Source organism: Chaetodon trifascialis, chromosome 8, assembly GCF_039877785.1.
Source record: "Chaetodon trifascialis isolate fChaTrf1 chromosome 8, fChaTrf1.hap1, whole genome shotgun sequence".
NCBI lineage: Eukaryota > Metazoa > Chordata > Actinopteri > Chaetodontiformes > Chaetodontidae > Chaetodon > Chaetodon trifascialis.
In genome coordinates, this window is record NC_092063.1 from 25489196 (window position 1) to 25513895 (window position 24700).

Here is a 24700-nt window from a genome sequence, read left to right on the forward strand (position 1 = left end):
CAGCACTGCCAAAGGGGATCCTGCAGATGAAAACTAAAAGTAAAAACAGACATCTTGTCAACAGAGTGTTGTGTTGTGTAGCATACAGAACCAAATTTAATTTCAAATTTAATCTCTTTTGTTGTGTTTTGTTACTGTCATGTTTTATTATGCAGAGACATGCAGCTGCCAAAAGATGATCCTGAGAGGACAAAAAAAACCAGACAGTTTTCAACAGACTTTTTTTACTGTTGGATACTTTCCTTTAACGACTCTACATTTAAATAACCGTGTAGAGCTGAAATGAGTTTTCTTACTCATATGTTAATTTTATGATATATTCAGTGTTTATTCAAGTCATGAAGGGACATCATTGCCATGGGGGGAAGTGAGAAGAAAAATAAAAACAGAGTGGAGTTTTAGGAGTTTTGGGTAGTTTCTCAACACCTCGAAATCCAAATAAATCTTCAGAGCCAAAATGAGTTTGTTACCTATTTGTCACTTTTATGTTAGATACAGTTTGTATCCATGTCAGGAAGGCACACCTTTGCCAAACAGGAGCTCGGAGGAAAAATAAAAAGAGGCATTGGGTCAACAGAGGTTTGTTAGTTTTGGCTATTTTGGCGATCACCTCTAAATGTAGATACATATTTACAGCCAAAACGACTTCTGTTACTTTTTGTTCATTTGATATTAGATTTGGTTTTTCTGCCTGCCACTACAGCACCTGCTGCCGACGGGGGAGCTGAGAGGAAAACTTCAAATTAGAGTAGACATTTTGTCAACAGGGACTGACAATCAGAGATCTACTTTAAGATGGATTCAGGTTTTAGCTACATCACTGAGGCACACCACAGCCACAGGAGAGCAAGCCTGAAGCCAAAAATGGCATTTTGTCAAGCAGTTATCAAAATGAATCTTCACAGCTAAAATGTCTTACCTCTGTTCATTTCATGTGAGATTCAGTTTGAATCCATGTCACTGAGAGACACTGCCAGCATGGGGGAAGGAGAAATGGGTCATTTGTCGACAGTTTTGTCAGTTTGGGATAGTTTTCTTTACACCACTAAATCTAAATAAATCTTTAGAGCCTAAATGAATTGTATTACTTTTTCTTTTTTTTTTTTCATTTTTTAGATTTTAGGTTTAATTAATTTTTTTCCTCATCTCTAAAGAACTTCAAGGCCAAGCAAGGGTGCTGGGTCCTTGCTGAAAGGAAACCTAAAACTGCCGATGGAGTTTTGTTAGTTTTGGAAAGCTTTCCCAACAACTCTAAATCTTAATAAAAATTTTCCAGCTGAACTGAGATCCTTGCTGAGAGGAAAAATAAAAAAACAGGCAGCTCGTCAACAGAGTATTTGGATAGTTTTCTCAACAAGTCTAACACAATTTAAGTGCCAAAATGACTGACTATTTTTGTTAGGTTCATGTTAGATTGAGTTTTATTACTTAGAGAAAATTTCTCTCCTGCCCTTTATTTTGTTTTTAAGAGCTATTTGGTGTGAAAATTGCAGTTTTGGTGGATTTAACATTAACATAGTTGTAAATACATTGCACATTGAAATAACACTACACATGCTAGTCACAGCCCTGAGCTGAATTGAAAGCCAGGTTGTCAGTAACAACACAGAAAGGTCAACAGGAGGCGGGTTGTTTGAGGTTGGCTACCTTATTTCACTCTTCTGAAAGGACACAGGCAGTGTTAGGCCTGTTATTCTGCATCAGCAGAACGTAATAAAGAAGCACAGGCTAAGACAGAGAGGCATGAAGGCGGAAACTTGACTGACATATATGCATCTGTAGATGTTATTATGAAATGCAAATGTCACCTTCTTCCTCTGCAGCTTCTCAAAGTAAAGTGTTATGTGTCTGAGGAACTTGTAGATACAAAAAGGGAAATGAAATTGTTAGAGCACAGGACAGTGAGTCAGAGATACAAAACAAAACGTACAGTCTCACCATACAGCAGATATTAACATTTGGAGCATTTATTGACTAACATGATAAAAGTCACGCGATCAGGCTCCTTATATGCCCTAAATATCCAGTAAAATTGGAAGAATTGAGTAAAGTTGAGTGTAGCTTTTTCTGTTTCATTTGGTTGTTGTGATCGGTGTCATTTGTTCACCTGAAGGAAGTCTCTCTTTCTCTGTCTTCTGCTCATACTCAGGCTGTGAGTTGTGGTTCTTTGTATTGTTATCATTGCTGTCATCTCTAACAATGAAAAACAGTGTGTGTTCAAGGGATGGGGGAGGAGCAGACACAGAGAACGACACAGGAAAAGAGGGAAAGAACAGCCAGCTGTCGAGCATCAGAGAAAAGAAAAACGAGAGTGATTGAATACAAAGAGAGAATACGTTAGACTGGGTTGGCTGAACTGGAGGCTGTGAGGGGATTAAGTATCCTTCAAAGCAACGGGCCGACTACAAAACATCTCAAACTGCTCACTGTGAAGAACTGGCAAAAAAACACATGGATTTTGGTTTAAACACAAAAATAATAATAATGCTAAAAAAAATAAAAAAATGTTTCTCATTAGGTACCCTGTTTACTTTTGAATAGTTTGGCCATGCTGTGTTTGTTAGATGATAATAATCTATTATCACCATTGAACCGCACACATTCAGTTGTCCTTATAATGAGTAATAATGAACAAAAAATTGCATGCAAATCATATCAGCTGCATCACTCGGCCTCTCCACAGCAGATAATGATCTCATAAATGTGACACATATAAGCAACTATCAGTCGATTCAGTCAAACAAGGCCGGCTGGCAGTGTGTCCACAGATTTAACTGAAAGCAATAAAGGTTGGAGACCGCACCCAGGCCACATGTTGCCATACTGGGTTTGGGCATGTTGAGCACACATGTTAACATCTAATGAAGAACCTCTATCAACAGAGCTCTGGGGACACCGCTCCTCATTTCATCTGAGTCTTTATCAGTGGACATAGCGCTGACTGGCTCCATCTGATTTCCACCAGGGAATCTGAGGCAAAGCAGGAAGGTCTCATGCATTTTTTTCTTCATGTGGCTGCTCCATTTGTTGGTCTGCAGGAATGATAAGAAGACAATATGCATACCATAAGATATTTTTCTGAATCAGTCATTGTTTTGCTTTCTGTAAACATTAAACATGTTAGCAACATGTACCATAATTCATTTTTAACATCAGATTGAAATATGTCTTTCAGCCAATGTTTGGGTGGCATTGGCACATTTGTTAGGCTCCACATAATGTACACAATGCTTTCAATGCTTTTGGCAGAACACTAATGGCTTGAGAGGTAAAGTGACTTTTTTCCTCTGTCTGGCTGCAGTAAATAAATCAACACCTTATGTCAGACGTATTCTCACATCCTCATTTTGTAAGCGCTGTGTCAAGTTTTTAACGGGTCATGTCTCAGTTTGGATAAAACTTTTCACTCTTCATCCACACAATCACAAAATTACAATTACTGATAGGATTGTGTAAGATTGTCTGAATGAATCGATATTAATACCGAATCCTAATTTTGCTGCAACGTTTGCATAGTATCCCGATGCAAACGTCCTCTTTTCCTCAAGTGAAAGCTTGGAGACCCTGTAAATCTTCCTCTCAGTTACCTTATACTCAGAAGCGAATTGAGATTATCTTTTTTCTCAGTTAGCTTCTTAGTATAAGCAATGAAGTCTCACATGAACACAATATTCTTAACCAAAATTAGAGCAGTTTTGTTTGTTTCAAAACTGAGATAGACCTTGTGTGTGTGTGTGTGTGTGTGTGTGTGTGTGTGTGTGTGTGTGTGTGTGTGTGTGTGTGTGTGTGTGTGTGTGTGTGTGCATGCGTGTGTGTGTGTGTGTCTGTGCTCTCACTCGTTTAAAGTAAGGAAAAGGTGCACATTTCACTGCACCAATCAGAATTTTGTAATATTTCAACCACTGTGGGGTCGTTTGCGTATATTATCTTGTTCCAGCAATCTAAACAACATCTCAGATCTGTTCAGTGATTCATAGTGGTGTGGTGTTGTGCACACGGATGGCTGTCATACTGAGACTGAACAACTTGACACGCTGGCTCATGTCCTCAGGAAATTATCCATATCGTTCCTCTGCTGTTGCACTGTTTGCACTGAATGATAAATACTGTAAACACTGTGACAGTAACAGACAGTGGATAGTTTAGCTGACAGGAGCAGAAAGCTGAACAGACAGGGTGGATAAGTAGTAAGGTAAATTATCAGACTACAATATTTCTTCATTGAACCTGAGATTTAGCCTTTCAACCTGCTCGTGCCACACCTCCGGTACAGTAGGCAGCAGTACACGTTTTTCATGCGCGTTTTAAATCTTCAATAAAGCCACAGAAGAAGTAGCCCACCTCCCAGTGCATTCTGGGAAATGAGATGAACAATAATGGCGGTCAGACAACAAGCATATCATGCCCTGATAGTGACATTTTTACTTTCAAGCCTTCTGCTCCAAACTTGTCGGACTTCTGCCGAAGACCTGACGTGGGATGAGAATGGCTACGTGTTGTACTGCCCGTGCATGGGTAATTCCTTCTTTGTAGCTCATACTTACATGTTTGCGCTCTGTTACATGGAAAGACCAGAGCTAGCGAATCCAAAACTTCAGCCATTCATAAGCTGAGAGTTGCGTTTTATACCGACAGAGATGCGTATCGCCCACATGTGAAGCCAAAGCTGTGTCGAGCTTTTCTTCAGGTGGACATATTGTTTTTAACAGCAGTCCAGCAGGGCGGGTCCTGTGCCAGCAACATTTCAACTTCGACCACATTTGAACACTTACTGCTAGTTGAGGTGCCGCAATAGCAAGTTAGCAGCTAACTTAGTGGGACTTAGGACGAAGTGGGGCTTGAGTAACGTTAAGTGTAAAAACCTACAGCTGTTGCTACACTGTGTTTGCAAATCACTCATTAAATGTAGCGCCTGATATTCGGAAGTAAGTTAGCCAGCATTTCCCTCCACTCATCCAGGTTTGCCATTGGAAATGAGAGTGATAAGTGCTCACTGTTATTGTTCAGGTCGCTTTGGAAACCAGGCAGACCACTTCCTGGGATCTCTGGCCTTTGCAAAGATGCTGAACCGAACCCTGGCAGTCCCTCCCTGGATAGTGTACCGCCACCACACCCCCCCTTACACCAACGTGAGTAGTCAGTGAGGTATGAGCTACTGACACTGACAGACTGCCACTGACTGATTACACAAATGTGATCAGTGAGAATATGGATGGATGGATGGATGGATGGATGGCTCTTTCTTCCCCTGAAGGGAAATTGCAATGTCATAGCAGCCGGGTCATGCAAATCACAAAACAAATGACATAATACAGTAGTAATAATAATGAAATAGAATGAAATTAAAACTGAGAATATAGACTAAAGATGGGCTCATAATATTATCTCTAATATACACTGGATATACACAGTACAATGATAGTGTCCAGTGATGTGCTGCATTTCAGTGCATGCTGAAGAGATATTGCTAAAAGGCTGCACAGTAAGGTGCAGGATTGTTCTTGGACATTAATCAGAATTAACTTACTCAACTTACTGACAATGAACATATGTAGAATGTAGGAATAGTTGATTCTGTCTATATACAAATGGATGTACTGGGGTGCCTGAAAAGTGCAAAATAAAAACAGGCAGTATTGGAAAGAATCTAACATAACAGACACCCTAAATGAATGTAATAAATATGTACCAGAGGAGCCCCTGACATACATGACACTCAATACAAAGTGATGGCAGCTGCCAGGAATAACTTCCCCTATTCCATGTAATTACTGGTTCTGACACTGCTGTCATTTAGATCAGCAATATGTGTCTAAACAATAAGCCTTTTTCACAACAGATGTGTTGACACATCATAACAGGAAAGGCACAGGTGAAAGTAATGACATCAGTGACCCATGCCAGTGAGCCTGCATGGACAGCACCAAGGCCCTGGAACTGGTAACCCTAAATTGAACAGATCTGTTGTTAATATTATTAATTCCACCTGCTGTTTTCCTGCTATGACCTGTCAGAAACCTGTATGGATGATGTACTGTACATTTCAAGTCATTTCAAGGAGATATCTTAGAGTAACATAGGACTGGATAAAGGCATCTGAAGTTGTTTGCCACTCCTCCATGCCCTGAAACATCTCCTACCTTTATTAACCTTTTGTATATTAATGTACTGTGTGTGTATCAAATCCTGGTATATATTTTGATCTGTGCTGTAAAGCTCCGTGGTTGTCCTAAAACTATGAAGAACACCTCAATGAACAACACCTTTGAAGCAGGAACATGTCACCCAGTGTGGGTGTGAACACACAAACTGCAGTTTATTCTGGCTCAGTCCCACATACACTCACTGGACCACTAAATCTGCAGCTGAGAATAGTCCCATTGAAATGCAACATTTGCTCCTGTTTGGTAAATGTTTGCTAAAATCTACAGTGCAATGCTATTTTTACAAATTACTGAGGCTTTTTAAACGTGAAGCTATATTTGTTACCTACAACTAATGTGCTTGGAACTGAGAGCCACAGACGGACTAACACATTATTCATTCTGGTCTTTTCATTTGATTTATCCTTTAAGCCTGAATTTGAAAGTTCTGTTTTATTTATTTATTTATTTATTTATTTTCTATTCTTTTCAGGCACATGTTCCCTACAGTGAGTTCTTCCAGCTGGAGGCCTTGTCTGCCTACCACCGTGTGGTGAGTTTGGAGGACTTCATGGAGAAGCTGGCCCCCAAATACTGGATCTTAGGGCAGAGGAACGCCTACTGCTTTGAGACTGCTGCACAGCGGAGTGCAGACAAGAAGTCCTGCCCTATGAAGGTGACAGTCCAGTAGAGACTAAAGTACTTTTATTCATTGCTCAGCCTCTTTAGAACTAATGATATTGATTGCAAGTGAAACATGTGATGGTGAAATGCTGCCCCCTGGTGGCCCACAGACCACCAATTATGAACCAAAACTCCTAATGATGACACCACTGAGACTGTGTCATTGTTCTCACATTAACTTGTGATTCACTTCCAGGATGGGAACCCATTTGGTCCATTCTGGGACTATGTTGGTGTGGAATTTGACAAGTCTGTCTTGTTTGGTGGTATTTCTTTTAGTGCCTACCACCAACCTCAGTGGATGAAGAAGTGAGTAGATGTTTGTCTCACAGAACCGTAGATGCATTTAAGATTAACAAGATAACAGAGGACATGAAGAAGACCATGTCTTTATAAGGAACATTGTTAGCCATAAACACAATGATTGATTAAGTGATGAAGTTTCCATTTTCCATTGATTTTTAATGACAAAGGTAGTCTCTGCCCTGAAGCTGCTAACAGGCAGACCCTCCTTATGCTTGTGCTTTTGGAATAGGTTCCCTCCCTCTGAGCACCCTGTCTTGGCGATGCCTGGGGCTCCTGCCCAGTTCCCAGTGACAGAGGAGCATGTAGGCCTGCAGCGCTACATGGTGTGGTCGGACAAGATGGTAAAGGAGGGAGAAGAGCACATTGCTTCCCTGCTGACCAGGCCGTACGTGAGCATCCACCTGAGGATTGGCATTGACTGGGTGAGATGCTTCACAATGCATAGGCTAGAATTTGGACTCATAAGAGTTAAAATGTCATATATTCAGTGCCTACCTAAAAGTAGATCTTTTAAAGGCTAAGGCTGTTGATATTCTGTATTTTCTTATTGTCAACAAATCCCATGAAAAAATCAAAGTCAACATTCCATCTTTCAATACTTTCTGTCTTCCCTACCCTGTCTGTGACAAGCCCATTGGTTCCTAATGAAGATGTAAATCTTTCAAACAGCACATAAAAAAATAAACCCTTTAAACTGCTCAGTAAATTCCTAAAACAGCTTGCTGTGACAGTGTTTGTCAAATGTTAGTCAAACTGGAGGAAATGGTGTATTTGTTGGGGAATAATCTACATTGGAACAATGAAGGAACATGTCACCCAGTGTAAAGCTGTGGCTCATCTCTGGCACAGAGGAATAAAATATAGATTTGTTGGCACTAAGAAAAACAGATTTATCCTTTAAGTCAGTTCAGTCAGTCAGTTCAGAACCATGGTAGATTTTGGAACGAGGTTGCCTCTCCCATTCATCATCTAGTCACATTTAAATCATTTTTTATCCACCCTAACCCTTGCAGCAAAATGCCTGCAAAATGCTGAAGAGTGGTGATGCAGGGCCTCACTTCATGGCCTCTCCTCAGTGTGTTGGCTACAACCGCCAGACAGCTTTGCCTCTCACCATGACCATGTGCCTTCCTGACCTGGCAGAGATCCGCAGAGCTGTCAAACTGTGGGTGAAGAAGACTTCTTCCCACTCTGTCTACATCGCCACTGACTCAGAATCTCACAGCCGGGATATTGAAAAGCTGTTCAAGGGCAAGGTAGGTTTGTTGTAAAGTCTCTGTAATGCATGCACAAATATGTCATAAGTTCTGGGTACTTTGGTTGGAAACACGGCTTATAGCCATCGCCCAAACTAGCCAGAACTTTTAGTCCCAGAAGCTACTTTTCAAGAAACTAAAAGGTTCCTTGAGTGCATTGTTGTCTGTGTTTCCTCTTAAACCTAAAGACCTGCAAAGATTAGCAAATTCGTCTGCTGATGTATGAGAAGTGACAGCTGTTTTTTCATACGATGTTTCTATGTGTGACTATATAACAACAATAATCGTTGGTTCATTTGTTGTATGCTTTCTTCTGTAACTCTATGTTGTCGTGTCAACACACAGTCAGTAAAAAACAAACTGGTCTGTTACTGCAGATTTTTTTTAATGGAGGCTGAAATAAAATGCCTTGAGGACTTGACCCATCACTGATAGGCCATCAGAAATGTTCAGCGCTGCAAGCCCCACCCCCACAGTTCCTATTCTTTTCGAAAGTAATACCCGCCGAGCAGGGACTGCTCTGGGAGTAAAATAATGTCCCTGGAACTTGATTTAAGGGCCGTCCTCACCAAGAACAGTATCTTCAACAATAACATAAACAATGTGAGCGTCCACACTAACAACAATAACATTCTGTAATTTGCAACCTAATATTACATAACATACATGAAGTGTATGTCTGTATATGTATATGTATATGTATATGTATATGTATATGTATGAGTATGCATTAGTACTGATTCTGAGGGTGAACCCGATTGCATCCCAGATGTCCTCCTTTTTCATAGCATGTTTATAAAGGCTGTTTGTTCTATAAAACAGGGGTGCCTTTTTGAATGAGGTTGAGGTCTCCTCTTTCATCATATCCCTCTGAAAGTGATCCCAAACAAATCTTGTTTGCCACTGTAATCATCGTTATAGTTACGGAATGAACTCTGTCATCCACTTGACCTACACCAATTTTCTAAGTTTACATATTTATAGTTATTGTTACAGATATTGTTCTTGGAGTGGACGGCACTTTGGACCCTGGTCCTTGTAGGGGACATTTTGGAGTTCCCCCTTTGTGTTGTCATGTGTGACCTAAACTGATTAGCTACACTGGGGCTTTTGCACAATTTGGAAAAGAGGTTTTTTTCATATTAGTCTTTACTTTATTAGTTTATACATTAATGGTTCATCCATAAGGGTTGAATTCAAAATCAAGCTCTTCATGTATGCTGTACATGTAACTCGTCTGACATGGAAAATCTACTGGCCAGAAGTGTTTTTCTCACCACTTTTAGCATTGTGTAAATTGAGAAATACTCTGGTATGGATAACTGAGTGTTTATTTGTGTGTTTTATTCTGGCTTATCAGGTGAAAGTTGTGAGTCTTCAGCCAGACTCAGCCCAAATGGACCTGTACATCTTAGGTCGAGCCGACCACTTCATCGGCAACTGCGTCTCATCATTTTCTGCTTTTGTGAAGAGAGAGCGGGACGTCCATGGCCTTCCATCTTCCTTTTTTGGCATGGACAAGCCTGGGAAATTAAATCACAAAGAAGAACTCTGAGCACAAGAGTCATGTGGTTGTCCTCTGGCCACTAATGCTGGATGACTGTCATGAGGAGGCAAGAGAGTATGTGGAAGGCAGTGAACATTTCTATGTGACGTGATTGTTCACAGGGTGTGAAGGCCAGTCCTTTCTTTAGAATGGGTTTTAATCTGTGAGAAAGGGCGTATCAGATAGGATGTAGCAGCTCAGTAGTGTAATGTAATGACATGGACACTGCTTCTACCCAGAAACACTTTATTTTTGTCTGTTTCCTGCTTGAAAAGTCAGTATTTGTATGTTCCATCTCAAGATTTACCTGTTTTTGGTCACTACACAGTAAACCAGTTTTTGCTTCCCAAACATTTCCTTTAGCAACTGCCATGTTCTGTATCTGTAACTAAGTTTTGCAATCCAGACATGTTAAAGGGACCTCTGGTTCTCTCAGTGAACCCTGGGAAAGACTGATTGCAGTGTCAGCGATCCTCTGTGTCTCTTTCTCCAAGCTTTCCATCCATCCATATCTTTCCAGGTTGGTATTTCCTTTCCTCTCTGCCCTCCATTCCAAGGAGAGCACAGTAACTGATCCTCCTGTACATACTAATTGTAGGGGGGGGGCGGGGGGCGGGGGTCGAGCAGACAGGTTTTCCACCTCTCATTTTACCAGGGCCAAACTGATGAAATGTTTGGAACCATGTCCTAACTCTCATGGGGACTGTATTGTCATTCAGTGAATGTGAACACTAATGTTTCAGGGATGTTTTGGGGAGACAAAAGATTTGATTTGCACTGGTTGAACTGATTAAATGAAAATGGAGATGTGTGGTAAGATAGTTGTGTTCCTCTGTGTGAAAGCAGTGAATGCAATGATTTTGAAGTAAAATGTTTTCTATAATTCAATTCAATAAAGTGATACATAGGTATTTTTAAAGAACCAGCAGCCTCAGTCTGTTTACCTCCCTCACCGGAAGCTTAGCTGTGAGTACAGTTGGATCAGCTGGGACACTAAGCTATGTTGGACAAGCTTCTTGAGACTTGGTTGCCAGATATGTCAGGATACTTTGAATTTGCATTCTTCGTAATGCGTGTGTGAGGGCTTGCAGCCTCGTTATTCACAGTTGAATAAATATGTTTTGGATTTTTGTTGAACTGTGTGCTTAAATGTGATGCGCGTGCTCATTCAGAATCAATATTTTTACAGGTTAGTGTGCTTTCACACGCACCTCTTTCGGGGGTTACAGTGCTTGAATCTGGCAACTAACAATCCCGGACCGTTGCGGGGATGAGCAGCGGCTAATGGCTGACTGGGAGTTTTGTATTAGCTAACGTCTGCCACAGGTAAATCTCTAACGGCATTTCTGTGTGTCTGGTGGAGAGATGGGTCTATATTGCACGGTTGTGTGCGTCTAGGATGATTTTTATTTTTGTATGTCAAGATGTTGAATTCATTTATGACCCCGCTGCTATTGTTAGCCAGCGAATGCTACCAGACTTGTAGCGTAGGTTACCAGTGTGTTTGTCGTTGCTAGGCCGATCTTTTGGTCTCGTAATGGGCTTCTTTTTGCAGAAGCTAACGTTGGTTAGCTGACCCGCTATTTTAACCAGACGTGCTAACACTAATTGAGCAGCTAAGTTACCGTAAAACTCAGTTCATCGACACGTTACGCTTGTCACTTCACCTGTAATTCCAATGTTGGATAACGCGAGGTAACTTAACCACGACGTTTATAGTTGCCGGTTAACTGGCTAATTTAGTTAGCCAAACTGGGGTAACGTTAGTGGCACCGGTGTGTTAATAGCTAGAGCAACGTGTACCTTTAAGTTCTGTTTCTCGCCGCCGTTAATTAAGTTAATGTTATGAAGAGGTTAGTCAGTTAGTTGGTTAGTCTTAACCAACTAAATTTAACCTCACGAGGGCTCAGGTGTTCTGTTATTATTATGTTACGTGTATTGACATTTTGAAAAATCTCATTACATTTAAATAATGCAATGTTTCTCAATTCCGGTCCTCGGGCCCCACTGCCCTGCATGTTTTAGATGTTTCCCTCCTCCACCACACCTGATTCAAATGATCGGCTCATCATCAAGCTCTGCAGTGGCCTGATAACGAGCCACTCATTTGAAACACTGAAATAATGTCTCCACGTCCTCCACGTGAAGTCAAGATTAAGGAACGGTGAATGGCAGCACAGGTGTCAGTGTAGCTAACAGCTAACGTCACCGCTGTCATTGCCAGTCTGTTAATAGATGTTTCATTGAGCTTAAATGAGTTCAAGGGCGTAGGTTTGGTTTCAACATTGGGGGGGGCACGGTTTAAGAGGGGCATATATCGGTTTTCCAACCCAGTTTAGATGAAACCACGCCCATTTCCGCCTTAAGGGCTGCGTTCCCACGAAACCACCCTCATGATGGCTGCTCTGCCAGGCTGCTGGGCGGTGAAGCTGTAGTCCCTCTCCTCCCTGGTCTTCTATCTAAACAAACTGTGCCATGCCCCTGCTGAAATCAGATAATGTTGTCTTGACTATTACGGCTCACTGGTGAATTTTATGCACCAGTATATGATGGAAATGTCAATATGTGAAGGAAAACACAAAATTCAGACGCCATTCAAAATTTAATGGACTATAATCCAGTAAGGCTCTTAGTCATTCTACATTGCTTCCAAATATTTGTTCTGTAGATCAGTGTTTCTCACCTACTGCTATCCCTGCTGAGTCAACACATGTAGGCATGATTTGCTCTACCATCCTCTTTTTTGTGTTTATTTTCTGGTGAAGTAACCTCTCTAAGTTAACCTCTGCATGTGGCACCTATTCACATCAGTAATAAATACATTCTTTTTAATTCATTTATAAACCTGGACTTTAATAACTTAGATGTGTTTCAGCAAGACTTCTGCTCATGTTGAAAATGCAGCTGTTATAAATATTGAAGGGGACAGGATTATGTGTTCACGTTTGTTTGTAGAACATGCGTGATGCCTCAACCATCAAGAATTTCAGTCACCATGTCAATTGTCATGACGTGTACTAATCACTGAATGTATCTTCTCCAACAGCTTCAGATGTGGGCATTTGTACTGGTGCACTGTTCCTGAAGTTGAAGTTAGAAGACAGAGCAAAGAAAGTGCCAAGCCGTGTGGGTTGGCAGCTGCTCTGCAACATGTCCAAGAGCAAGAGCTCTGAATCGGTCAAGGTGGTGGTCCGTTGTCGCCCTATGAATGAAAAAGAGTGGGCAGCCAAGTTTGAAAGGGTAGTTTCTGTCGATGTCAAATTGGGCCAAATTATTGTCAGGAACCCCAGGGAAGCTTCGGCCAGTGAACTCCCCAAAGTCTTCACCTTTGATTCAGTCTACGACTGGAACTCCAAACAAATAGATCTGTATGATGAAACCTTCAGACCCCTGGTGGATTCAGTTCTTCTTGGGTTCAATGGGACTATTTTTGCCTATGGGCAGACGGGTACGGGGAAAACATACACTATGGAGGGGGTGAGAAATGATCCAGAGAGAAGAGGAGTGATCCCTAATTCCTTTGAGCATATTTTCACTCACATTTCACGGTCTCAGAATCAGCAGTACCTGGTGAGAGCATCATATCTGGAGATTTACCAAGAGGAGATCAGAGACTTGCTCTCCAAGGACCAGTCTCGTCGCCTGGAGCTCAGGGAGAGGCCTGACACGGGTGTGTACGTTAAAGACCTTTCATCATTTGTCACCAAGAGTGTGCGGGAGATCGAACATGTCATGAATGTGGGCAACCAGAATCGTTCAGTGGGTGCCACTAACATGAATGAACACAGCTCCCGTTCCCACGCCATCTTTGTCATCACCGTGGAGTGCAGTGAGTTGGGTGTGGACGGGGAGAACCATATCAGGGTTGGCAAACTGAACCTGGTAGATTTAGCCGGTAGTGAAAGGCAGGCTAAGACTGGTGCTCAGGGGGAGAGGCTTAAAGAAGCCACAAAGATCAATCTGTCACTTTCTGCTCTGGGGAATGTCATATCAGCTCTGGTGGATGGCAGGAGCAGCCACATCCCCTACAGAGATTCAAAACTCACCCGTCTCCTGCAGGACTCTCTCGGGGGCAATGCCCGCACTGTCATGGTTGCCAACATTGGCCCAGCATCTTACAATGTAGAGGAGACCCTGACAACACTCCGCTACTCCAACAGGGCAAAGAACATCAAGAATAAACCACACATCAATGAGGACCCCAAGGATGCCCTGCTTAGGGAGTTTCAGGAGGAGATTGCAAGGCTGAAGGCACAGCTGCAAAAGCGCTCAGGAAAGAAGAAAAGGAGGAGGCAGAGGAAGCGGGTCGGAGAAGGCAGTGATAGTGAGGATCTGGAAGAAGGAGAGACAGAAGACGATGATGACGATGGGGACGACAAAGGGGATTACTGGCGGGAACAGCAGGAGAAGTTGGAGAGGGAGAGAAAGGCTATCATGGAGGATCACAGTCTGGTGGCTGAGGAGAAAGTTCGTCTGCTTAAAGAGAAAGAGAAGAAAATGGAAGATTTGAAGAAGGAGAGGGAGGCTGGAGAGATGCTTGCAGCCAAAGTGAAGGTAAGAACCTGTTGATAGACTGGGTGTGTTTCTGTACACCCAGTGTGTATTGGATTGATCTGACTTGAAGAGAAGGTGTGGTAAAGATTCAAATGTCACTTATTCTTTGATTGTATTCAACAAATGACTTGTCGGCCCTCAAATGCAAACACAAGCTAATGGACTTTCTCATAAGTCAATAGACCGTGTTGTTTTGGACAAATTCTTGATTGCAACTGTCTCCCCCATGTGACTTGAAGTGGTTTGATCCTTTTTTTCTTTTATACCCAGGCAATGGAGAGCAAGCTCCTAGTCGGGGGGAAGAATATTGTGGATCACACAAATGAGCAACAGAGAATGCTGGAGCAAAAGAGGCAGGAAATCACTGAACAGGTATATCAAGCATCCAGTCAACAAAAATGTGATCACATGTCCTAGATGCTTTGACGGGACGTGTTCAGGCGTGTTTTATTTTACTGTAGTTCAAAACCAGGGCCACTTTAAACCAGTGCAGCACACAGCCACCAGTTGTATTAACGGTGCAATAAGTAAGCAGTCATTAAATGAGATTCATGAGAAATGAAAAGGAGATAAAGGGACACGATAGGACATATGGAAGACAAAATATACAGCCACTGCAACCTGTGGAGAGAGAGTGGGGAGGGGGGCATAGAGCAGGGCGTCCAGCAGTTAAGAATGTAGGAAGTACAGGTGGAGATGGCTCAGCTGAAATTCATGTTTATCACAAGCCAAACCACAACTTTCTGCCATCTGTTCACTTTTCCAGTCATACTGAGGACATGATTTTTTTCTCTGAGCCTGTCTGATGTAACTCAGATTTCCACAGATTAAGGTTAATTCACATTTCTTTTCTCCAACACAACCTTCCTTGTGGCTTGAGTAAATCCAATCTGTGCTTTTTTGTACATGCTCTCTTGTTTGATGAAGTGCATCACATCTGCACCTGAAAAATTGGCCCCACAGTTACTTCTCTACTCACACATTTTAATGTTCCCTGACAAAACCTCATCATAATAGTAAGAAATAATGCATATTTTATCATATATAGGCATTTCACCCCCCAATGTGAAAATGAATAGGTAATTTCACCACCAGATTGTAAGGGTTTCTCAAGAAACTACACAGCAAGTTTGAGATTGTGAGTGAAAGCATGAGCCATGACTAACTTTTTGAATATTTTCATCATTGGTACATGTGTTCTGGAGCCTTTCACAGTAAACCCCAGCCAGTCTTTATCAGTTGCTAAATTGGCTACAAGATTAGATTAAATGAATAACAACTATCCAAGCATTTTTCTTCTTGTTAGTAGTCATTTTACATCCCTTGTGCATCTGGAGTCATCAAGTTCATTGTTGCACATTCTCCACAGTCCCTCACTTTGCATTGTGGTCCTTGTTGTCTCGTAGAAGGGCATTTTTTGTGGTAAATAACGTTATTCTGTACACTGCCTTTCAATTATTGACATCTGTGTAGCCTCATTACACACAGTTACTGTGGTTTAAATTTATCAATGTATGCTCTTGCGTGTGTGCTTCCAGAAACGGCGAGAGCGGGAGATGCAGCAGCAGGTGGAGAGTCGTGATGAAGAGACTCTGGAGCTGAAGGAGACTTACAGCTCTCTGCAGCAGGAGGTCGACATCAAAACCAAGAAGCTGAAAAAGGTAGTGGCTGCTTTAAATAATGGATGCCCCTCCTCTCTATCCACACTGGCACAAGTCATTGCATGCGTTTCCAGTCCTGGCTCCTGTTATCAATGGATATATCCTGCAGACATAAAAATACACTGCTAGCTGCTTGTATGTGTTCCTTTGTGATAGAATAGGTACAGCATGACTATTTACTTTTGAAGGCTGATGTTCAGTACTTGTGAGGACCATGTATCTGGTGACAAAGTGCCTCGCAAGCACTGTTGTGTTAGTTACTGAAAATAGTAATTAGTTACAGTTACTAGTTACCTCTTTAAAAGTAACTAAATGACTTTACTGATTGCTTCCACCAAAAAGTCATGCGTTACTGTGATAAGTAACTTCGTAGTTGATTTTTAAATGTCTGCTTTGAAATGCACGTGGTTTCTTTTGAGCACTTTTGTCAGTGTCATTCGTAGACTCTCTCTCTGTGTGTAGGTGGTGACAGAGGCTAGTGGTGTTTCAGTGGTGTGTTGTGGGGACTGCAGCACCAGACTTTCAATATCTAAATCACAACCATATGACATAAGTAGTCCCTTTTTTTAGGTGTCACGTTCACTGTCGTCCATATTTGTTTATTTCCTGCTTGCATCTCTTCCTGGTGGAAGAAAACAAACCGATTAGCTAAGCACTGTACAGCACAAGTATTAATACATGTGTGTTTTAAAGTTTACAAGCACACTGCTGCATAGTTTTAGCCAACTACAAATGTACATAGAGTTTAGAAGTTGCTGTGAGATCTGTTTTGCCACTTATCTAAGTACAGCATTCAGGAATAATCAATTTACAGTGATGTTGTGTTTAATTTGCGTCTGTCTGGTACACCAACAAACCCTTATTTCAGTGAAAAATGTTAATTTTTGAAACAGTTAATCTTTTGTTCTCACAATCATCTCCCACTAAAATAGCACAGCTAACCAATGGAGGCTGCTAGGGAGATGAGGCGACAAGTCCGTGAAGTTTGTACAGAAATAAAGTTTGTCTTTATAGATTTACAAGAAGGCTTATGACACCTTTTTTTGAGTAATGTGTTTTTACAGAGGTATAAGGAATTGTTAATGTCTTATTTCTTAAAGGGACTTTGGCATATTTCCCCCTGAAAGTGCAGAGAGCTTCTGCTTAAATATTGTATGTATATTTTTTAACATTTTGTCACCACCACAGACACACTAGGTAACTGCCAAAGTATTAGATTGTCTGACATTCATTGACTACAGATAATCATGGTTTACAGTGAAGTAGTGCCTGTTGGTGTTGATATCTGACGGTGGCTGATCATCTAATTATGAGCTGAATTGTACTCAGTGTCTAACAGCATGATTGTCCTTTGTGCACAAATTTTTAAACTACTTTCCTAAACATGATGTACTCGATGGTGTCTGAGGAAACCTGGAAGCTCAGCATTCCTGTTCTCCCTTTTATAAGCACATTAACAAAAATTGTCAATATTTGTCTGTATAGCATGACCTCTGCTGTCTGTCAGCTGCTGTGTGTCTGCAGTGTATCTAGAGAAGAGAAGAGACAAGTAGTCTTGCCTTGAGATGTTTCTCATCAGCGTGTTTAATGTTTAAAGTCTAAAAAGTTTTGTAAGTAAGTAATGTTTTGACTGTTCTTATGCTCTGCAACTCGAATGCTAATACTTGCATGGGTGTTGAAGCTTGTGGGATTAATCTTGATCATCCTTAGCTCATGTATAGACTTAATTCATCAAAATATAACAATAACAATGTAATGAGTTGTTCATGTTTTTAAAAAATCAGACAGCATTTTGTGGAAAGTCAAATATTCAGGTTACAGTTTGCTTTTAATGTTCCAAAATGCGCTTTCATGCAGGTTTCTAGTTTTACCCATTAGTGAAGTGGTCACATCTCTTGTCATCAGCTGTGTTTCACAGCTGTGATTTGGAGGTCTTCTTCAGTGTTGAATTTCATTACATTCCACTACAATAGACTGTGTCTTTCTGCTGTCATGATGAAGGTGATGAGAGCATTTCAATTTCAGTAATTGTAATTACAATATTTAATTGTTCCTTGCTACCGCCAAAAATAGTGGAATTACAGAAACGTATAACTTTATATTAAGTAGGTCAGGTACATTTTCAAATCAGGTAAGAATACACCATTGCATGGTTGCCCTGCTTGGATAGTCCATTGTTCCTCATGACAGTCAAGTGTCAAGCCAAAATCGACACTTATATTCTAAAAGTCCTTCATTGTAACCCTGGTTTCCTCTCCTCTGTCCTCTAGCTGTTTGCCAAGCTGCAGGCAGTGAAGGCAGAAATCCATGACATCCAGGAGGCACACATCAACAACCGCCAGGAGCTGGAACAGACCCAGAACGAGCTCACCAGGGACCTCAAACTCAAGTATTGAGCCTGCATATCATACCGTTGGCCTGGCATGAAGACATTGATCAGTATTATATGTAATATGACAGCCATCTGCCCTGCAGAGGAGGGGACATATACTGTAACCATGTCATGTGATTTCAGATGCAAACCCTGACACAATGGAATCATTCAGATTCTTGCTTTCTTTTATGCAACGGGATATGAAAAGTATCTCTGTGCATTACACTCACAGACCTGATATTACATGCTAACAGACGGCTCACATAATGCATGAGAGGGAGAAAATGGTTGTCAAGTTGTACTGTAGCATTCTCAGGATCTAGGAGGATAGTTACTTCTGTTTAGCCAAAATATATTCATGTGTAATTATCAATGAATGAAATAAATGGGGTACATTTTTTCTAAACTACACCATTGCTTGCTTGTTTGTGTTTTTTCTCAGGCATCTTATCATCGAGAACTTCATTCCCTTAGAGGAGAAGAACAAAATAGTCAACAGGGCTTACTTTGATGAGGAGGATGAATACTGGAAAATGAAGCCCATCACACGTATAGAAGAGTAAGTAATAGAATATTAATTACATACTTTGTACAGTCTTCAACTGGTTGTGCTCCAACTTGAGCATAAATACATACAAAAGCTTTCAAAAGAGCTTGTATATGTAATCAATTAAATAGTTATTGGTTTAAATCAAATGCTTCTATGCTAAATGTAGTATGATTTGCAGCTATATATTTTATAGAATGTTTGCAATGTGAACAGCAGGGCAGTCAGCCCTGCACCGTTCTCCCATGCACCATGTACTCCCCTAATTTCCCGCCCACAGGTTAGGCAAATTTGGGTGTAGAGTTGTGACAATGGGGGGCTATATTTTGTTATTTATTTATTATATATATTTTATTGATGCCCAGTTTGATCTGTTGTATCAGTATCAATGCAGATATTGATTATATTATGTGGCTCAGTGGTCAGTTTTCATTTCTGCTGCATGCTGTGTGTGAGTGTATTTTGATTCATTAACCTGCTGTTAACATCACCATCTCCAATGTTTGATATGGAACCTTATGTGTCAACACTGACTTTCAGAAAGATTCAGTATTTCTAGTGAAATCCTTTGGAAAAAAATTTAGTCAGGGATGTCACATGTTTCTTCCCGCTGATACTGCTTTGATGTCTGTGAGCCACATCAGCTGATCCACAGCCACCTGCTTTGTAGTGCATTGAAATCTCCACCAGGTGGCTGAGCAGCACAGCCCGTTATTGCTGTGTGACTGTACACTTGAAGTGTCAGTCTTGTTGGTTTGTTATTGTGACACCAACATGCTTTTATTTTGTCCATTTGTAGCAAGTCTACAGTGTAGTAAGTCTTGAAGGACTACTGAAATACACAGTATAACCTCCTGTCAGTGTGTGAATGTGGTGTGTGCCGGGCAGGAGTGGAAGTTCAGTTGTAGTTAGCTATCAGCACAACAAAGAACCTGGATTTTTAAAAACCATAATAGGTGGACTACATTGTTAAGCAGGGCCATTTTGGTTAATGAGGAAAGAAGAGGAAAAAAAGATGTTGATGTACAGTGTGAGAAAGTATTTGCCCCCTTCCTGATTTTGTACTATTTTGCATATTTGTCACACTTAAATGTTTTAGATCATCACACAAATTTTAATATTAGACAAACATAACCTGAGTAAATACAAAATGATGTATTAAAATAACAAAATAAATAATGATTTTATTTATTAAGGGAAAAAAGCTGTCCAAACCTACATGACCCTATGTGAAAAAGTAATTGCCCCCCTTGTTAAATCATGAGTCAACTAACCACATTTTTTGGAAAGCTGAGTTCAGTTTCACTGACCACACCCAGGCCTGATTGCTGCCAGACCTGTTCAATTAAGAAATCACTTAAATAGAATCTGTCTGAGAAAGCGAAGTAGGATGCGAGATCTTGAACATTTATAGGTTTTAATAGCATTTAGAGAACACAATAAAAAGTCCAGTGTTTATATTAATAGAACAGTTCATAGCTTTATTGTCTAATTATTGTCTAACATTATGACTGGTGTCAAACAGCAGAATTTCCCACAATGCTGTATACACTGTTTCACTGTGTGTGTGTCCGCTTCAGTGACCAGCAGATGATGACCAGGCCTTTGTCTGCGGTTGGCTACAGGAGGCCTCTCAGTCACCACGCTCGCATATCCATGATGATGAGGCCTGACATGAGATACAAAGTAAGCTGCCCGTCCCCCTCACCTTTCTCACTGATGAATGTATTCACACATAAACCTCATCTTCTCTCAATGACTCCACTCCAAGTGGGTGTGCGCTTAAATGTAGTGATGGCGCTTAATATCAAACCAAGCAATGCAATGCAGTATTAACAGTGTAGCTGAGTTGAAGTGAGTTGAATACAAAAATTCATTCAATGGATAGTAATCAAGATGGATTAAACAAAAACTGCAAACCCAGAATGTAGGTGTCAACTGAAGCATTTTTCCAGTTGTGCCAGTATCAACACGCAAGATTTTTAAAATGCAATATATGTGTTTTTGGGGTCTTGAGTCTTTTGGCAATATGTTTTAACCTTCTTTGGTAAAGCATAAAATGAACATGGATTGACTTGTTTGTCTCAGATGAGTGTGCTTCTGTTCCATTGTCCCCAGGCTGAAAACATCATGATGCTGGACATGGACATGCCGGCTCGGACCACTAAAGAGTATCAGGAGCCGGTTATTGCCCCAAAGGTGGCAGCAGCTCTGGAGGATGCTCTGAGGGATGAGGATGAGATCCAGGTAGATGCCTCAAGCTTTCATAGCAACTTGGGACCAATCCCGCCTGCCGGTACCAGTGGCAGCCTCAAGAAACCAAAGTCAGGGTAAGACCAGGTCTAAATCATTGCCACATTGGCACATCCTGTTGTTACGCTGGTGCTTGCATTATTTGCATTTGCCTGCATTAAAGCTGAAAATGTGAAGGTCCATGACCTTTTGCTGACATTCCCAAAGTCTGTTTAATCCTCTGCCATTGCTTTCTCAGTCGACCGAGAACGGGCAAAAAGTCGAGCACCCCGACCTCTCCATTCAGCCCCTCCAGTCCAGGATCCCCGCTTTACCCACAATCCCGCGGCCTGGTGCCCAAGTGACAATTTCTACCACTAATACCATCACCAACCTTTCTAGTGCACCTTGCCACTTTGGGACTCAACTTTGAGAGAAACGGTTTTGTTCTGTCCAAGAAAAACTTGGTTCTGCAAACAATAGAGAAAACTTTAAGATTAATGCTGCTTTGAAGGTTTTAACTGTATTCACACCACTTTTAAGTGTTGTCCTGAGCTTTTCTTTTGGAGAATTGGAACCCCTCATCCTGACAGTGAGTCAATTCAACACCAGGACAGCGGCCACTCATGAAGTCTCACGTCACTCTTCACTGCTGTTATTCTCCCTACCTTTGGCTAAATGCCACAGATGTCTTAAATGTACTCTATGTCACAATGTTCTTAATGTACAGAAAAAATATAAGGTGGGCTTCGAACCTCTCCTTGATGGACTGCAGTATCTTCAATGCACTTCTTCCTATCTTCCCAGATCTCTGCTGTGTGTTGTCGTTCTCTCTTACTTTAAGTGTGGTCGTTGGAGATGGGGTGGGCTGATGTAATGACACATGGACTGTGTGTGTGTGTGTGTGTGTGTGTGTGTGTGTGTGTGTGTGTGTGTGTGTGTGTGTGTGTGTGTGTGTGTGTGTGTGTGTGTGTGTGTGTGTGTGTGTGTGTGTGTGTGTGTATGTGTGTTTGTTGTACATCAGGCCACATGTGTGTATCTTTACGTCTTCATGGATATTGAACTTTTATTTTCTTTCTGTGCTGTTTTTCCCGTTATTGGACTTCTGGTAATGATAGAATGGAGCTTTAAGTCTTTTGTGTGTGTGTTGTTTTATGTTTCAAAGGAATACTTCAGCATTTTGGGAGAGTTTAATGAGAGGATTGATACCACTCTCGTGGTATAGCTAAATATGAAGCTAGTTACAGTTAGCTTATCTTAATTAGCAGTCTCCACTGGCACCCTCATGGCGACAGCAAGACCCTAAGAAGTCAGTGTGGCTTGCCAAGAAGTATTTACAGGATGCAACACCCCCAAACACCACAACATGTTGTTTCCACTTTTTCGTTTGTGTACAGATTAAACAAGATAAATTGTGCTAATTATCCATTGGTCGGTGGATGGACAGTGCTGGGCTAACATCTAGCCACTGCTTCCAGTCTGCTAAGCTATGCTAATCACCTGCTAGCTCTGGCTTCATATTTAGTGTACTGACAGAGTGAAATACAAGTGTATTTTCTAAAATGTTGAACTATTCCTTAAACTCAGTATGATTGTAAATGCACAGGCCAGAAAGTAAAGCACACTACAGACTTGGCCTCCGTCACAAGTTGCTGTAATCAGTAGATGCTGGTCTTCCTGGAGCACACAAGATGGAGATGGGGAACGATGGGAGAGAGCTCAACACATTTATACAAATAACTACTATTGGCAACATTCTAGGTTGCATGACATTGCAGTTGGTCACCAGACATCTGAGCAGGAGATAAATGCTAACCACACCCTGGGTCACTTCAAAGTTGCCGTCCTGGACTGTGCCTCAGATTCATCAGGGTTCCAAGATGCCTTAACCCGTGTCCTTTAATCTTGCGGGAATTGTTGTTAGTGTGGTCCTGACATTCCTGTTGGAATGGGTGCACTCGTATGGAGGGGCAGAGTGTTTGGACACAGCAGTCAACCAGCCCTATGTTTCAGGGAAGGGCCAGGAAAGCAAGGCAAGCAGAGGGTGATGTGTCCAGCACCTGTTTTTTTTTGTCTTTATATATACCTCATCTATGTTTGTATTGGTTTGGGTGGTCCTTGGAAAGAACTGATTGGTCGAACAGAACACTGAATGAAGCCCCAGTGCAGTGCTCTGTTCTTCACAGTACTGTGGTGGTGACACATACGTTGATACACACTATGGACTTGAATGGACGAACCATTCCATACGTATGCATACAGATGAATAATATGCAGTTTTAACCTCCGAGGTTCAGCCGGCCTCTCTGCTGCTCTCTGTTCCCCATGCTCTTAACTGTGAGGGGTGTGCTGTCCGCTCGCTGCTACTGTGTAGGGTTTTACAACCCACTGTGACATTTCAACAGGCCTGGGTTAAATGGCAAATGAAAGCCTGTCAAGTACTTGTGATGTGTGCAGTTCAAACCCATCTCAGCTGTTAAGATACTTGCCATTTGACCCAAGCCTGCATACTTTATGTACTTATGTAACAATGATTATAGATTTGTTGATAGGTAATCCTCAGTCACTTTTGCAGATATATGAAAAAATACAAAAATGGGTTTCCATATTGAAAAAACTAACTTATTATAATCTTTCATTTTTATATACAGATGTATACATTTTTATTCCGTTTTTTCTTCTTTGAAGTAGATTATTGTTTTATTTTTTGAGCTTTGTAATTTAATGTTGAATTTTTATTTTTTTTGCATCATACATGTACTATGTGTCTTCTTTTTTATTCAGCAAGGTACAGGCTGTTGTGTGTGCGGGTGTGTGTGTGTGTTTTTATTTGTTTGTTTGTTTGTGTACATTTAAAAATTCTTGTGTCGATAAGTTCTCCACATGGAAGATGAAAGCATGGATCAACTGTCGCACATTGTTGATTCGGAGAAGTGTGGAGACTGCTTATAGAATGAATTGGGAGATTTATGAAGTCACAGTTGAGTATTTACACTTTCACTGTACTTTTAACCTCGTAAACACAAGTGAAATCTTTAGGATAAGGCTGAATTATTGTAACTAACATAGCAATGCTTTATACCTGCCGCATGAGTTTAGCAAGCTTGAGTTATACGTTTGGTTTTATGAGTATTCATCATTCATAGGAATTTGGTAAGCAAAATGTGAATGTCTTAATTTAATTGCATACCTTTGCTGTATGTATTACATAGCTACGTCACTGGATCCAAACTTCATATCTAAGACTTTTTTGACCAACTTTTATGTGCTGGCATTGTTTTTGTAGCCAAATGTTGTTCATGCTGGTGCACTCCTGTCTGTGGCTGGCTGTCTTTTACTTTAGTTTCTTTTGATTATTAAAGACAATTCAATGAGTATGGGAAAGGTGTCCTCTCTG

General features: G+C 41.1%; 3 protein-coding genes across 3 annotated transcripts in view; 2 read left to right on the forward strand and 1 right to left on the reverse strand.

The window, feature by feature from the left end:
• LOC139335497 (protein-L-isoaspartate O-methyltransferase domain-containing protein 2-like) overlaps positions 1–24700 on the reverse strand; it is a 66762-nt gene that overhangs the window by 27874 nt on the left and 14188 nt on the right. The window lies entirely within an intron of this gene.
• Positions 4350–10857, forward strand: pofut1 (protein O-fucosyltransferase 1). The gene is made up of 7 exons (XM_070968461.1): positions 4350–4515; positions 5008–5129; positions 6637–6819; positions 7024–7136; positions 7363–7555; positions 8147–8389; positions 9750–10857. The coding sequence occupies exons 1-7, from the start codon at positions 4377–4379 to the stop codon at positions 9942–9944; spliced, it is 1188 nt and encodes a 395-aa protein (XP_070824562.1). The 5' UTR covers positions 4350–4376; the 3' UTR covers positions 9945–10857.
• On the forward strand, positions 11179–24677 carry kif3b (kinesin family member 3B). The gene is made up of 9 exons (XM_070968633.1): positions 11179–11261; positions 12982–14489; positions 14760–14861; positions 16028–16150; positions 18421–18539; positions 18967–19083; positions 20652–20757; positions 21190–21401; positions 21563–24677. The coding sequence occupies exons 2-9, from the start codon at positions 13086–13088 to the stop codon at positions 21666–21668; spliced, it is 2289 nt and encodes a 762-aa protein (XP_070824734.1). The 5' UTR covers positions 11179–11261; positions 12982–13085; the 3' UTR covers positions 21669–24677.